This window comes from Solanum dulcamara, chromosome 11 (genome assembly GCF_947179165.1).
Source record: "Solanum dulcamara chromosome 11, daSolDulc1.2, whole genome shotgun sequence".
Lineage (NCBI taxonomy): Eukaryota > Viridiplantae > Streptophyta > Magnoliopsida > Solanales > Solanaceae > Solanum > Solanum dulcamara.
In genome coordinates this window covers 31,952,657-31,970,921 of record NC_077247.1, presented here as the reverse complement: position 1 = coordinate 31,970,921, position 18,265 = coordinate 31,952,657, and the positions used below count along the sequence as shown (strand labels likewise).

The window sequence follows — 18,265 nt, the reverse complement described above, 5'->3', positions numbered from 1 at the left end:
CATCTATGTCATTGTTATTTGAGAAAAGGTTTATTTGTGCCATTATTGTTTAACTCCGATATTGCAAAACCACCCAAATAACTTTTTAACACTTTTCAATTGGAGTTTTGAATCAAATATACTCTTTTTGCTCCTTCTTCAAGAACACTAAATACACGTGAAGAACACCACCAACTCTAAATTTTTAACTTCTTCAATTTTTTACGAAATCACCTCAAATTTTAATAGTAGCATCCCTCCGAGCTAAATATCAAAACTCAATATTTTTTTAGTTCGAATTTAACTTAACCCAACAAGACACACTTAAAATTTATTCAAAGTTTTAAAACTTTAACCTCCTTTAATAGTAGAATTTTCTCCACAACCCCAGATCATTTAAAATTTTGAACAGACATAGTGAACTTTAACATTGTATTTTTTGAGTCTATGTTAAAAATTTCAAATAATCTAGAGTGTTGGAGAAAATTCTACCATTAAAGAAAGTTAAAATTTTGAAACTTGAAAGAAATTTTAAGTGTGTCTTGTTAGGTTGAATTCGAGCTCAAAAGATATTGAATTTTGATATCTAACTCAGAAGAATGCTACTATTGAAATTTGAGGTGATTTCGTAAAAAATTGAAGAAGTTGAAAATTTGAAGTTCTGGGTGTTCTTCATGTGTTTTTGAAGAAGAAAGAGCAAAAAGAGCACATTTGATTCAAAAATCCAATTGAAAAGTGTTAAAAATTATTTAGGTGGTATTGGAAAATCAGCGTTAAAAACTAATGACATAAATGAATCTTTTCTCGAACGATAATGACATAGATGAACCAAACTTTTAACGGATGAAATAAATAATTCTTTTCTCCAAAATTATTCTTTTTATTTATGATTTTTAACAGGTGTGTGAAGGAGAAAATGAATAATGAATATGAGACGGAAGGAGAAACGTTTGTGATAAATGTCACATCTTGTTTAAAGTTAAGCTTTAATTTGGGTCCTTAACTTTAAAAAGTTTGCTGTCGCAAGTCAAAATGAATGTTTAATTAAAGGGCATAGTGGCCAAATCCCAATGTTAGGTAGGGAGATTAGGGAGAAAACAAATCTATGTATAACAATTCTAGGTTTTGCCTTTTAAACTGTTTGGTAGTGCGACTTGTTTTTACTAATTTAAATTTATGTTATATGGGCTTATTTAATGCCAGAAGTGCTACATATAAAAAATTTCTCTATTTTAAAAGTTTAAATTTAAGATTAATCTCTAATTAAGAATACAAAAAATTTAGATGTCCAAAATTACGTTGAGAGTTCAAAAAACAATTTGATTATCGAGTATTCAAAATCATCAGGAGACTAGACAAGGGAATGTTTCCAAAATTTGAAAAATAGGGTGACGCTTTGGCCTAACTTTCAACTTTTAAACCCAAAAAAAGATCCTGACTGCATCCCATATTTTCCTCCACTTTTGTTTAGTTTAATTAAGTCAAATAAATGGCCATGGGTTAGGTGGTCAGCACAATCTTTTGAATATTCATGTATACTAAGAACCTGTTTCAATGGAGTGATTTTAAGTCAAAAATATTTTTTATACCGTTTTTAGTGTTTGAAAAAATTATCTATAAATACTTGATTTACGGTAAAAATTAAAATATATTAAAAATTATAAATTAAAATTTTAAAATTTTAACTTATAAATCAAAAGTCAATACAGGCTCTTACTTAAAGAACCATCCCCAAGATTGCCAATACCCAATACTAACATGCAAATATTAAAACCAATCATGCCTCCAGAACACAAAAGGCGATTGGAGTACTTAAATAACTACATTAAGTTCAATATACGCTATGTGAAATTTCTAATTTATAACTTTTGTTATTTCGGTTTCAAAATATGTTTTTTTTCTTACTCAAATACTATAAAAATATTTTAAGAGCTTTTAATCTAAATGATGACATAATATTTTTGTGACTATAAATCATAACAATGATATGATTAACACTAAAAAGAAGTCATAACAATGGTATGATTGACACTAAAAATGAAGAAAAGTTTACCACATCAAATGGAAAAAAGAATGAGTAATAAATAATCAAATTGTTTTATTATTAGAATCTCATTTGTCCCTAGGGAACGTCCACTACACCCCTAATCGTTCAAGAGGAGCAAACACAAGGACAGACACAACTCTGACCAATGTAAAAAAAGGACATAAACATATTGGGAGAAAATGATACCAAAAACAAAAATTGTTCTCTCTCAAAATCAACAAACCCTAAAGTAGTACTACTATATGATGAAACAACCAAAATCCAAGATGAAAATAAAGAAAACAAGTAGAGAACGTGGAAATAAACTCCTCCAGCTAATTAATTATCTACAAAAACTTTGGACCTTTCTCTCTTTTTGACTTTTCCTTCTCATGTATTTTTTACTTTTAACTTTCACAGCAGAGAACACTTTTAACTTTCACAGCTGAGAACTGGGTTTTCCTCTAGTGAAAGAGAATTCCTCTTGATAAAATCTAAGCAATCCTTAATAGCTTCAGCATAAAATGAATTTGTACGTGAGTAAGACTTCAACTTATAATCATTTCTCCCTCCATACATACCATAATCTACTTGTTTCTTCACCTTATTTGTACAATTACTAATATTCTTCTTCTTCTTCAATAAACGAACAATATTCCCATAAGACGATTGCCAGGATCTGCTGAAAACTGAGAACACTCCCAATAACTTTATGCGTAGTCGCTGGACTGAGAATTTTCTTGGATTTAGCTTAAAACCTCTCATTATTCCATGACTATTTTTTCTAACTCTCTGATAATTACTAATATATATATTATCATCACTACCCATGATTAAATCTTTTCTTCCAAGAAATGAATTAGGGTTTTAATTTGCTGGAGAAAATCCCTGCTTATATATGAGTAGAAAAGGAATCAAGAAAAGGCTTTTTGGGAAAACAATGATTTTAAGTTGGTGTAGTGGAAGGAAACAACTTGGAAAACAATTTAAATGTTCTAACGCGGAGACGAGACTTGGAAAAAGGTGTATATACATTATATTATATTATAATATTAAAAGAAAAAGCATAAAAAAATGTGGTATGACATTGTGGCCAATCAGGGGATTATATAAACAGACAAGTATTACTGATTATTTAAACCTTAATGGAATTATTAATCAACTATTCCCGCCATTCACTTTTACTTATTACATTTTTAAATTGATACCATATTAAGAAAATAATGATTTGTATGACTATTTTTCCACACTATCTCTATTAATTAATGTTTAGTAGTATTAGATTTTAGAAAATGATTTGGAGAATAAGTAATTAATGCCAAAGGTAAAATATTAAAAGAATAGTTATCTTTTTTTTGATACGTTAAAAATGACAAGTAAAAATAAAAATCTATTTTTGAAATAGTAAATAAGTAACCGCGAAAAGGTGGAGAGAGAGAAATGTTGGAATATTCAAGAGGGTGTTTGGGTCCAACTTGAACTCCAAAAGTAGCTCATTGGAATTCAAAATTTCAAGTGTCAAACATGAAATATTATGTTAAAAAATAAAAATTATGAAAAAATTTAAGAAATATTTATAAATTATATCAAAGTTAATATTTTTAATGTATAAAATATTTTTAAATATATATATATACATAATGTCAGGTTGGTTTAGTCTTGGGTTGAATATTTTTTTAGTTAAAATCAACCCAATCCAAGTATAGTTGAATTTTTTTCTGATACCAAATCAAATCAAACCAAAATACTAGTCGATTTTTTTTTGATTTGACTCTATTTATGATTTAGTTCGATTTTCAGTTCAATTTTTTTCACCCCTACTTCTCAATCAATATTGAACATTTGACCCTCCCGCACATCTAGGGCTTAACATTGAGTAAACCTACAAGTTTTGAGATTGGTATAAGTTTTATGTTAAGAAAAGTAAAAATAATATAGTGTAGCTTGTGAACTCTTAACTTCTAATATACCATTGATGAATGACCAGTGGAGTTCATAAAAGAAAGCAAAGAAAGGTCCGCGACAAAGCTGTCCCCTCTCTCCATATCTCTACTTACTGGTAAGAGAAACAATTGAAGGAAGAGAAACTCAGAGAAGAAAAGATAGATTGATTAATATGTTGATTACACTTGATCATACAATGCAAATGCTCTTTTTATATAGAGCAATAACATGTGCTCTAAGATAGCTCAATCCTACACGTGATCTTACTAACTCAATTTGTTATAACTAACTCAACTATGTGACTATGACAGCTAACTAGCTCAATCTGTTAACTAACCATCTAATTAACACACATCCTCAAGCTAGTATGTGAAAAAATATTGAACAAACCAATTTTGGATACTAACTTTTGATGCTGAGCAGTCCCTAAACTTTTAGTCAGCACATCTGCAAGTTGTGAAGTTGTGGAAATGAGCTGAGGTTGAACCTGACCATTCATGATTTTTTCTCGTACAAAATGACAATTAATTTTTATGTGCTTAATCCTTTCATGAAAAATAGGATTGGAAGCTATTTGTATGACTGTTGGTTATCACAATACAGTACAACATGAGTAGAAATTAAACAACTCAGTTCTATTAAAAAACTATGTACCCATGTTAGCTCAGCTACTGCTACTGTCATGCTCCTATATTCAACATCTACTGAACTCCTGCTTACTGTCTGTTGTTTCTTAGACTTCCAAGATAGAAGAGCTCCCCTTAACTTCACCACATAACCAGTGACTGATCTTCTCGTGCTAGCACAAGCTGTCCAGTCAGAATCATAGTAGACACTTAGCTCAAGTGTTGAATTAGAAGGAAAAAATAGATCAAGACCTGGTGGTCCTTTGAGATATTTCACTACTCTCATTGCATCTTCTAAATGAGATTTCTTTGGACTTTGCATAAATTGGCTAAGCACTTGCACAACAAAGCATATATCTGGTCTGGTGATAGTAAGGTAGATTAACTTTCCAATCAACTTTTGATAACCAACCACATCTTCTAGTACAGGATCTCTCTTATTTCCCATATGAATATCATAGTCTAACTGTGGTAAGTTTATGAGTTGCCTCTAGTGGTGTAAGGACTAGCTTAGCACCACTGAGTCCTACTTTTGAAATTAGCTCCAAACTATATTTCCTTTGGTTTAGAAGTATGCCCTTCCCTGACCTCATAACTTCAATGCCAAGGAAGTATCTCAAATCTCCCAAGTCTCTGAATTTGAAGTTATGATGTAGGGTCTTTTGTGCTTCTTTAATCAATTCAGGTGTACTACTTGTAATCAGGAGATTATCCACATATACCAAAATAATGACTATATATATGTCCTTTCTTCTTAGTGAATAAAGAATGATCATAAGCACTTTGAGAGTATCCTGCAGTGATAAGGGCTTCAGTGAGCTTGATATTCCACTGTCTGGAAGCTTGCTTCAAACCATAAAGACATTTGACCAATTTACACACCTTCTTTTCTCCTTTAACAGAGAAGACTTGAGGAAAATGCATGTAAACATTTTTATATAGATCACCCTACAGGAAGGCATTGCTTACATCCATTTGAAAGATATACCAGTTCTTAGATGTAGCTATGCTTATCACAGCCCTTATAAAAACCATCTTAGCTACAGGTGAAAAGGTCTCATGAAAATCTTGTTACATCTCGCACTTTTGCGCATTCGGAAAGAAAAAATAATTAACTTGCAAGGAAAGAGGTTATGATTTATTTTATTTAATACCGGTGTAATGTTCTTGGAAAAATTGAGGTGGAAATACGGAGGAAGGCCGAGGAAAAAATTTATGTGGAATTTTTGAAAATTAATTTTTTGCAAATTACAAAGTAAAGACTTATAGTTTTGGGCTCAAGGAGAAAAAAGATAATGACAAGAGAAGTTGAGGCCCAACACAAGAAATGGCCCAAGTTTTGGAAATTGCGTTCATTAATTAAGAGGCCCATTACCCATTTACTATCTATTTAGATATATCTCTAGTTTGCTAGAAACTTCAAGTAGAAAAGTCTAAAAGATGACTTAGTAGTCATCTTGTTTTCTATTCCTAGGATTTTCAAGAAACTTGGAGAAAGAAGGGAAAAATTAAGAGAGGAAAAATTGGCATAGCTAGGGATTTCATCCCTTGAAATCTTGTTTCAAAAATCATTTCTTCTAGTATTCCAAGCAAGTTGAAGGCCCTAATCAACATAGAATGATTGTTGGAGCAAGAAGACTATTCATTCTTGCAAGGCACAATTCTAGCCAAGTTGAAGAACTAAGTGGAAAAAGTAAGGTTTCAATCTTCTTTATATGTTATGGATGGTTGGTATATGTTGTAGAGTGAATAAATGGATGAAAATTCATGAAAATATGCATGTAGTTGTTGTGGCCGAATAAGGGGGTGGTTTGACAAGTTATGGGGAATTGATTCTATTTAGTGTTTTAGTTGTTGTTATGGATTCTATGTTTCTAATAAAAGCTTAAGGATCCTTATAAAGTTGTAGTAGTTGGAGACTTGTTTTAGAAGTTTGTAAGTTTAATATAATGTTCTTGCATATATGGAAGCTAATATTGTTAGTATGATGTGGTTAGTGTATAAATTATTGGGTTGTGGTAATTGAATTTGAAAGAAGGGATTAGATTGTTATTGTTCTTATTGGAATTGGAAGGTCTCGGAGAAAGTAGTATATTGATTTGGTATGGTTGTTGGTAAATTGACCGAGTTGAAATCTCGGATTGTTGTTGATAAAATTGGCCGAGTTAGATTCTCGGGGATGGTGTATTTACAGGGGAAGTGCTGTCAAAATTTCGGTAGACAAAATGTTAGTTTAGAATGAGGTTCTTGTATACCTATAGCTAATGTTGGCATTCATTAATCTTGTTATAGATTTTGGGAAGATCAAGAGTTAAGTGGGATTGACTAAGGAAGCGGACAAGGTATGTAAGGCTTACCCTTTTCTTTCAAGGCATGATCCCGATGTTATGGTTTCATAAGTGCTTCCATATTTATTTATTTTTTGTTTCCAAAAGTTAGGTGTCAATGATCCCAAGGGAATGACTATTTTTTTTTCTATAACCCGTTAATGTTTTCCAAAATGTCTATAGCTTTCCAAGATAAAGGTTTACAGTATTACAAGCTTTTATGATAGTAACGATAGATATATTTTACAACGACATTGATGATGCCGAGAATGAGAATATATTATAATGGCTATGATAAGAACGGATTCATGTCTAAAAGGTTCTTTATATTACTCTCATCTTAATTTTTAAATAATAGTCTCATCTTATAACAATTGTTCCTTCAAGGTGAGACGAAGCGACCATGATTAATCCATAATATAATTGGAGGTTACCGACCTTCTGTCACTCCGATAAATATGCGAATTTCATTGGCTCTCATGCATGCTGTCTATATGTATATGTATATGTATATGGGGGATATGGGGAAGTGTATATGTGGCGCTATGGATGTATTCCCACCTGATCAGTTGGAGTAATTTTCATCCCGAACGCGGGACATATGTGGGCGAGCCGACGTTGTTCGGTGATATGACTTTTATTTTCTATATATATGGAAAAGAAATATTTTTAAAGGAAAAGACAAGTATGCGTGGCATCCAGCCTAAAAGGCACACATATGTACAGGTTACTCTCTTATCTCACTATATGTTCTATGATTCTATGATATGGTTGTTCATACCTTATGTTCTTTATTATGCCGATTTTTATGCCTTACATACTCGGTACATTACTCGTACTGACGTCCCTTCTTGTGGACGCTACATTTCATGCCACGCAGGTAGGCAGGCGGATGAGTTCGATCCTTAGGAGCTCCTCTAGCAGTACACCAAGAGCACTCCAGTTATTTCGGAGATTCATTTTATCGATACTACTTTTGTGTATATATTTGGGCACGACAGAAATCGGCCCACCCTGTGGTCATATGTATCTTGTTTAGAGGCTCGTAGACAGATATGTACAGCTAGGTATTTTACAACTTTGTTCGTCGTTGTGTAATATGTTAGCAAAGTCTGTTGACGCATGGTTATAATTATGTTATTAACAATGGTATCTCTCATTTGGCCCACTCAGTAGTAAGAATAGGATACGTATAGTAGGTACCCGAAATAACACTTTCGGGTACCCGTCGCGGCCCTAGTTGGATCGTGACAAATCTAAGCCTTCTTTTTGACTATAGCCCTTTATCACAAGTCTAGCTTTAAATCTTTCTACCTCACCATTGGACTTATATTTAATCTTATATACCCATTTAGACCTTATGGCTTGCTTAGAATAAGTGCAAAGAATGTAGAAATGTAGAACTAAATAAATGGGTCTCAAGTATGGTTGTCTTCTAAAGCCTTAATCTCTTGTTCCATTGCCTCAAGCCATCTTTGATCTTGGGATGCCTCTTTGAATGATTGAGGTTCAAGATGAGCTAAAAAAGCAACTAAGTATGTCGGATAGGTAGATAATAAGGTAGAATAGGACAAGTAATCAGAAATGGGAAACAATGAGCTTAGCTAGTTGTTCTTGTGTTGGACACATAGTATTTCATCCATATAGGTGGTTTAGCTGATCTACCACTAACTCTTCTTGGGACTAATTGTTCAGACTCCACAAGTATAGTTATTAGTTCTTCTTGAGAAATATCATGTTGTACTACACCTATTGGTGGAATAGGAACTTCATCTGCTAGTACTATATTGTCTACTACAACCTCATCTGCTATTGTAGTAATTACTTCTTCTACAGGTACTTCTAGTGGCAAGACAATTGAATCCATTGTGACTTGACTAGGAGGCACATTATTCTCAGCAACTGTAACTAGTAATAAAGTTTCCTACATACATTATGAAGATATAGGATAAAAGATGTCATCAAGGTGTCCTTTTGCTCCTTTAAAAGGAAATATTATTTCCTTGAAACTAACATCTCTGCTCACAAGGAATGTACCAACCTTCATATCAAATAACCTGTATCCTTTTTGTGTCTCCTCATTGCCTAGAAATACTATTTTTCTAACTCTGGATGCAAACTTGTCTCCCTTAGGCAACATAATAGCAAAACAAAGACATCCAAATATTCTAAGATGATCAAACACAACAGGTTTACCATACAAGATTTCAAAAGGAGACTTCCCATTCAACACACTAGAAGGCAATTTGTTAATAAGATAGACAAATGTTCTTACACAATCACCCCAGAATTTATTTGGAAGATTACTTTAAAATTTTAAGGCTCCTACCACTTTTAAGATATATCTATGCTTCTTTCCACAACTTTATTTTATTGTGGAGTATAAAGACAACTACTTTGATGGATAATACCAAGTGAAGTTAATAATCCATGACAACTTGAATTAAAAAACCCTTTCTCATTATCAGATCTTAGTATTTTAACAGCCATAGAAAATTGAGTTTTTACTCTAAACAGAAAATCTTTCAACACAACAATAACCTCACACTTGGATTGAATCAAACATACCCAAGTGTATCTGCTGTAATCATCTACAATAGTCATAAAGTAATTCTTTCTATCATAGGTAGGAACTTTGAAAGACCCCCAAACATCAACATAAACTAACTAGAAACAACTATTGGTAGAAGAACTACTAAGTAGAAATTTCAATCTGTGTTGCTTAGCTATAGGACATACTAGACAATACTGTTGTTTTACTTTACACATTTTTACATTCAAATTAGTAATGTTGTTAAGGACTTTCATAAAAGGATGACCAAGTCAGTTGTGCCATATCACTGAATTAGATGACTGATCTTTTATTACTGCTCCTGCTTTTATTGAATCAACTTCTTATATCCAATATAATCCATCAGTGTCACGACCTAAGACAAAGACCTAGACGTGACACGGTGAATGAGACACCCGGAGGTACCTCACCCAAGCCTCTTAGCATTCATTAAGCATTTCATTAAGCATTTCATTGGTAATGATAAAAAAAATCAAGATAAAAATAAAAGGGATGTAGGGACTAGGGGATTCATATTTAATAAGAGTCAAAGACAACACAACATCTTTTTCTATGTCCAATCATACCTTCTACATTAAAGACTTGGCGGGGGCTAAGACATGTCCCTAGCTCACCCTCAAAATAAGTGTCAAGAAATGCCTTAATAAAAGTCTTAATGTTCTACATAACGTAAGCTTAGAATAAAAAGGATGTTGTTCTCAAACCATGGGAACTCACCACAAGAAATCTTCTAACTAATTCGAGCTAGTCACATGGAGAAGGTCGGGGAGCAACGTCGGTTCCTACATGGTGAAATCATGTAGGCACAAGTGTGCGTTATTACTTTGAATGTACTAAGTATGTGAGTATGCTATGAAATAAAGATCATAAGGGAGACATGAGTAAGCAATATGCATAAGTGAATGCATGAATTAGATATAATCATATGAAACCCTGAAATATTCATTTTGTGGGGAAGTGACCATAACCGATATTTAAGACCATGCAAGCTATTACATGGAATCCAACATAAGCTCCTACGTTGGCACGGGGAGACTACTTTCTGGGTAGAACTCCGTCAACTTTAACATTTTTTAACTTTAACTTAATTGGCTAATTGTGGATCCACTAGCCTAAATAGCCTACAAGGGCTCCTATGATGACACATAGTTAATGCAACATGAGACTTTACTTAAGAATCCCTTAGATCGAGTCCCCATCTACATGCTACATTCAGTGCTAGGTCAAATCCCACGGAATAATATTTATATATCATAATAACATAAGCATTGTATAACTTTAGATATTAAATCATCGGTGAAATAACTCATTAAAATCTTTGGTTTATAATATAATCATGACTACTATGCCCTATTTACCGTTCTACTAATGAACCTTGATTTATAAGAAAATTAGGTCCACAATCAGTGATGGCATTCCAGGTACCATGCTAATCGGACCTTCTATTTTGAAAAAATGTTCAAAAGCATTGACGGCCTATAGGGAGGTCAAATATGTCATCTCATAACGTTAAGCATTTTATTTGATTCAATGTGAGAATTTTCCTTTCACATTGAAACCTTACTTTGGATAAGAAGCCCTTTCATTAATCAATCATTTCATAAAGACTCCCCTTCATAAGCATTTACTTCATAACATTCATTGGAGTCAAACTTCATTTCAAATTTACTTTATCATAGGAAACTAGGTGGGTTCATTTCAAAAAGACTTTCAAATACATTTAAAGGATAGCTGTATGCATGAGAGTGATATGAATGCATCCAATCAAACATAAAAAAACCCACCATATGCACTTTAAAACTACCTTTCATACCTTCATATAAGAACATCGATAATCCATCCATTTCATGTAAATAAGAATCAACATAAGTCAATATAAGTAAATAAACTTCAAATATTCAAGAATCTATGCATTTGGAATCGTAGTATGAAAATCCATAAAAACTCATTACTTGAAATTAAGAGTCAATAGACATATAAATCAATAGGAGTAAATAAACTTAAAATATACCATAATCTATGCATTTAGAACCATCATGTGAAATTCCATAAGATTTCATCATTTAAAATTGATATACTAAGTTGAGAAAATATTTGGGCTCCATGGGTGGAAGAGCCCATGAATGAAAATGCACATACCTTAGATTGAAGCTTTTAAGAAAGTTTGATTCTTGGTCTTCTATGAGGAGCCTTGAATTCTTTGAGTTTGAGAGAAAAATTGGAGGGGATGATTTGAAAGAGGGGAAGATGGAGTTTAGGGTTCTTTGGAGGTGAAAGACTGCAAAATTTGACCCCAAAACGTTCCAAGTTTGTATATATAGATATTAGGTAATTTTTCCAAAATGTCCTTAATAAATCTGGAAAACTGGATAAGTTCGTGACAGGTCCGCGATGCAGACGTGTCGCGCACCTTTCTATTTGACAAAATATGAAATATGGAAAAATTGTCAAAGTTCGCTGCAGGTCCACGACGTGGACTTGTCGGAGATCTCTTTGTTCAACCAAGTATAACTTTTGACTCTGAACTCAAAAAATTGCAATCTTGATGGATTTGGAAAGCAGACTCAAATATCTTTAATTTGATAGGTTATGGGTTATCCATTTCATTATATTCTAGGAGATATGGTCATTTGAAGTTGACCCTTATATAAACTCATTCGGAAACTTAGCCGATAAAAATTCTTTAGAATCGGCTTAGTGTTAGAGATCCCTTATGACCCTAAAACACATATAATACTCTTAAAATACTTAAGAATTGATCCTAACTCATATATACAACTAAAAGTCGATAAGTTCTACCCTATACGCCTAAAAAGAATGGTTTGAATCTTGGTAGAGAAATTTTCGAGATGTTACAATCAGACTCTCTACCAATCTTCATCACCTTTTCATTGTAAAGTCTCTGAAATATGCAAAATTCTAAATAGAAATTGACTGAACAACAAATCTTTTTGGTTATTTTTGACACTGACAACAAATTAAACTTGAAGTCAGGCACATACAATACATTTCTAAGTTTGTGATTATGCAAAATAATGGTCTCCCCTATATGAGTTATTTTGCACTTATAACCTGTAGGTACTTGAACACCACTGATTTGTTGTTTATCAATAGATTTAAGATCATTGAACACTTTCCTAAGTGGTGTCAGATGATGAGAGTCTCCTAAGTCTATAATCCAATCACATTGTTCTACTTTGGATAATAAAAGAAGATATACCCGCAAAATTGCAGTGGTAATCACCTGTAGACTCCTGAGGTTGTCCTTTGCCTTTTAAGCTCATATAGTGATGGTATTGTTCTTCTGAAAGATAGTGTCTAGCTGTTGATCCTGCTACTGATCCTAAGCTAGATTCACCTCCTTCCATAGCAGCATGATGTGCATGTGGAAACTTCTGCTGTCCTGATGCACTGTCCTTGCCTCCTTGTTGTGCTAAATGCTTCTTACTCTGAAAATCAGGTGGATATCCACCCAATCTATAACAATTCTTCTTCAAATGTCCCTTGTAACCACAATGATCACAGATTATTCCAAGAATAGTTCCTATTGTCCCACTAGTCATTGGCTTTCTAGGTGGTCTGAAACCATTATCCCTTCCAGTTAGCAAGCTTAAGGATTCTCGATTGACATCAACTACACCTAACCTCCTCTGACTTTCCTCTTGTACAACCACAGAATAAGCTTGATTAGCACTTAAGACTGGTGTTCTAAGGAGAACATCACTTCTCACATGGCCATAACTGTCATTCAATCCCATAAGGAATTGTAACAATCTTTCAGATGCATGACATATGCACCTAATTCTGCACACTCATATGTAGGAGGATGAGGGTCCAATAGATCCAATTCATCCCAGTAATCTTTCAGCTTTTAATAGTAAACTGTAACTGAATTCGCACCTTGTATTTGCATAACAATTTCTCTTCATAGTTGATAAGTTCTGGTAAGATTTGATGTGTGAAATCTCTCCTTAAATTATCCCATACTCTCTTTGCAGTCGAAGCCAAAACTATACTAGATATTAATTCTGGTGCAACTACTCCACTGATCCATGATAACACAAGCGCATTACACCTATCCCACTTCTTTTCCAGATCTCTTTTATACATATTCCTTGTGCAGCTTCCATCTACAAGACCTAACTTGTTCTTTCCCAACAAGGCTGGTCCCATAGATCTGCTCCATAGTGTATAATTTTCTGGTCCAGTTAACTTCAATCCAATCAACACAGCTCCTGGTGTGTTTGATGGTTGTAAAAATAATGGATGAGTGTAATCCAATTGTGCAATCTGTGTAGTTTCATCTCTTGATGTTTATGCAGTAACCATAGCTTCAATTCGTCTTGAGTTTCAGCAATGGTGAAGTATCATCTATGTAGTCTTACTCACAACAATCACCGCTCTGATACTATGTGAACTTTTAACTTCTAATCTTCCATTGATGAATAAGAGAAGCAATTGAAAGAAGAGAAACTGAGAGAAGAGAAGATAGATTGATTAATGTGTTGATTACACTTGATCATACAATGCAAATGCTCTCTTTATAGAGAGAAATAACATGTGCTTTAAGATAGCTCAATCCTACACGTGATCTTACTAACTGAATCTGTTATAACTAACTCAACTATGTGACTGTGACAGCTAACTAATTCTGTGACTGCTAACTAACTCAATTTGTTAACTAACCATCTAATTAACATAGCTAATTTAAACATTGTAGTTATAATTTAGGGTAAATTAGATAAAATTTATTGGGTTGTATTTTTTTACATTAAAAATAACCCATTTTAAAAAATAAGCCATTTATTATAATAAATGGCCATTCGTTTATGTCCTAACACTAAGGTGGGGTCCTTTTTATGTGCATTGTGTAAAAATAATAATTTTGTTTTTGAACATATCCCCCCTTGACACTAATAATGAAACATGAGGTCTCAATAACCTAAGTTGAAATAGTTGAATAACTTGACTTTTCAAACTAAGTCTCCTTTATGCATTGATAAAGTATAATGTCATACATTGATATTGCACTGTTAATCTTGTCAATTAAGAGGGAGTTAATGTATTTGAAAAATGAAAAGTGAGGGAATGATCATGTTTGAAAGTAATGCATGTAACTAGTTATTAAAATCATTGTAGACAGCTTATTTTATTGTGGTTAGATTTAGATATAATGGAGTGTCTTTTGTAATTTAATTTGCTTGAGGACAAGCAAAAACTTTAAATTGGAGAGGTTGATGTGTTTTAAATTATGGCATATCTGATGTCTTTTACTTAAGTTTTCAATGTTCTTTTGCATATTTTTCTGTGCTTTAATGTCAAATGACCAAAATAAGAAAAAGTTGAAGAAATGCCACGTACTGTAGAATATAAGTACGGACCATGAATAACTTTTTTTTTTGAAGTTATCAATGTACGCAGAAAAGTATGAAATATTGTGCAGTCCTTAAATAAAAATACGGTGTTATCAAGTAACCTTAGACAAGAATTCACAGACTGTGGATTAATTTACAGTTCGTAAATTATTTCAGTGGGCAATTTGTAGGTCATTATAAATACTTTCCATAGAATTTTGTATTAAAAAATTACAGTTTTAATACTTTTTGGTTGTAGGCAAGATTTCTCTTTCTAGTTACATAGTATTGTAAAGAACGAAGAATAACTTGGAATTCTTTTCTTCTTTAATTCTATTACTTTATGACTTTAGCTAATCTTATTATTGTTTTACTGAATTAGGAGTATCTAAATTCTCTTCTGAAGTTGTTGTCACGATTCAAAAATTGAGGTCATAATGGCACACATCTCGAATTTCAACCTGATGTGTAAGTTGAACAATAAATCACATACGAGACTTTCAAAGGAAAAGTCAAGCCACAAAAGAAAAGAAAAGAAAAGAAATATAACGAAGAAATATCCCAAAACCTGGTGTCATAAGTATAAAGAACATCTAATATAACTGTCAAACCCGAAATACATCAGAAGTCTTCGAACAATAATAAAGACTGAAAGTAAAAGATAGAACTAATGGCGATTCGGAACACAGGATCTCACCACTAAACCAATACGACACTATCCGCTAGAGAAAAATCAACTGCCGCGTGGAATACCCTAACTAGGATCTGCATCAAAAGTGACATAGAAGTAGGGGTGAGTACAATTCACATGTACTCAGTAGGTTTGACCGACGACTGACTATAAGAAACTAATCAAACTTTTGAAATAAACTAAAGGACGCTTTCACCTGCATACAGAAAAGTCTCACTCCGGCATCAGTGCTGCCAATTTATATAGAACAGCACGAGCAAAGTAAGCATATAGGAATAATTCAATATCACATGTAATCAGATAAGTCAAATAATTTAAAGCGCAACACAATGCAATGCAATGAAATGATGTAATGATGTGGTGGTTCGGTGGAATCAAGGGTGTCGCACAACCTGTCGTATATACCTATTGAGCTAAGACTTCCATACAAAGACCCATGGGGGACTCGCATTCCATATATCAAATCACAATCTCAATAAATCATCAACTTAGAACCTAGTTCATGGTTAATGATATAAAAAGGTGTCTCATTTTTTATCTCAAAAAGAATTTCCACATTTCTGAACTACTCATAATCAATGATATGATGAATGACGATGTATGCATCACAATACATAAGGCATACATGGAGGCAACATTTAACTAAACATGTAATATAAGGTTCAAAGTTCTCAAAACTCAGCCTAAACATGATATACACCCTCAAATATATGGTAATGGGAAGAAAATACATTGAAATAAGTGTTCACCCCTTTTGAAAGCGTTTCATTACTCAAATGTGATCAAAATCTCCAACTCAAACCCTCATACGGGTATTACAAGCCTCTCTCACAGGCAAATCATGAGTCACATGCTCTCAAAGAAAATACGATATCAAATAAGGCCCCACACAAGCTAAACTGCACAAATAAGCCCCTACACGGACAACATAGTATAGTCAATCCCCCACACGAGTATCACAATATAAACAACATTCCCAATTCACATTACGACCCCATCCCAGAGTCTATAACATATGAGTGATCAATTACCCAATTCTAGTCTCAAAGAAGGATAGCCAAAATTATCTCGAAAGCTGAAACTTCACCCGAACACTCTAACCAAAGCTCTAGTCTCAAACACTAACTCCTAAACGATCACCAATTATCAAGAATGGAAAGAGTTCATCAAAAGGAGTCTAACTATACTCATATAGCAATTTTTTAGAACCGGGGTCAAAATCATCAAAACATTACCTGAAAAATGAAAAAGGGTAAAATTAGAATTTTATTTGAAATTCATATTCTACACATCAAAAGGATTTTTTGATTGAAAAACCCATTAAAATCGAGCAAGAAATGAATTCGAAATCATGAAATTACTAACTTTCCAACTTTAGGGAAACACCTCAAAATCCACATTGACATCTTGACTTTGAAATAATTTTGAAAGATAATTATTGAAGAAAATGATAAAGAAATGATAAATAAACTTACCCAATTGAATTTTCCCAAAAGATTTCTTCAAGAATCGCCCTCCCCAAACTCCAAAAGATTGACAATGGTGGAAATGGGAAGAATTTTCAAAATTAAACACTGTTTAGACATAATTTACCCATCGCGATCACAAGCCATTAATTCTCATGATCGCAAAGCACAGGAAGGGTTACCCCGTGGACCCATCTCTCGCAATCGCGAAGCACACTGATAGAGAAGACCCATTGCGATTGCTGACCCCCTCTCGTGATCGCAAAGCTCACTGACCTTGTACATCGCGATCGCGATGAACAAAATACCCTGCACCATAAACCAGAAAAGAACACCTATGCCAACCTAAAAAATGTCTTCGATTGGACCCTCAAAAATTGTTCGGGGTTCGATAAAAATAAACTGGATATGCTAACCCACTGAATGTGACATTCTAGACTCAATAGAATCATCGAATTTCCCCAAAAAACCCTCTAATGAAGAAAATACCCTTCCGGACTCCTTTTACGCCTAAAACTCAACTTTTAGCCTATATTCTCAAAATGTATTCTAAGGTCCCGAGGCTCTAAGTCAACACTCAACTAGACCAAACTCAACGTTCCAAACACAACGGAACTGATAGAATTTCCATCCAAAGCACGGATCTCTATATGTTGACCTAAGTCAACCATCTCATCAAAAACTCCACTCAATGTCTCAAAATCAGCAAAAACTCAGCCGATCGCATCGAAAACCGCACCAACCATCCCCACAACACAAAAAAAGCATGAAAATGCTAGAGGAAAGGATAAAATGATTATTTCATACTGAAAAGTAATTTCTCAAGAATTGGGACATTACTGTTGTGAACCCAATGGGGGTGTAAATTTTGTAAGTTTATCATGTGTTTCGTGATTTTCTGGTATTTAGGGTATCAAACTACTACTTATTTTTCTTGATTGGATGGTGGTTGTAAATATTAATCTAAGCCATCATATCCTGATTTTTCTTTGAAAAAATGAATTAGGTTTTGATAAAAGTTGTTTGCATGAACTCAAGGCACTAAATCTTGTTTAGTAAATTCTCTTTGGGATAAATTTAGTTTACTTGACATAATCAGTTGTTTAATTTACTTGACATAATCAGTCAATCTTATCTTATCTGAATAACTCGTGTAGATTTAAAAAAATCATATTAAGATAAATTATTTAACTCTTGATAAAAATTAAGTGATTGTGTAGGGACTAAGTATATATTAAGAAATCCGAATATTGTAATTGCATAAAAATCAAGAATGTTGC

At 33.3% G+C, this 18,265-nt stretch overlaps 1 protein-coding gene across 1 annotated transcript; it reads right to left on the bottom strand.

Annotated features, from left to right (window-relative positions):
• Nucleotides 1-2,437: 2,437 nt before the first annotated feature.
• LOC129872500 (uncharacterized mitochondrial protein AtMg00810-like) lies at nucleotides 2,438-5,023 on the bottom strand. The gene is made up of 3 exons (XM_055947475.1): nucleotides 4,604-5,023; nucleotides 4,340-4,436; nucleotides 2,438-2,694 (listed from the first exon to the last, which is right to left on the bottom strand). Exons 1-3 carry the CDS (start codon nucleotides 5,021-5,023, stop codon nucleotides 2,438-2,440), a joined length of 774 nt encoding a protein of 257 aa, XP_055803450.1.
• Between the last annotated feature and the right edge of the window lie 13,242 nt (nucleotides 5,024-18,265).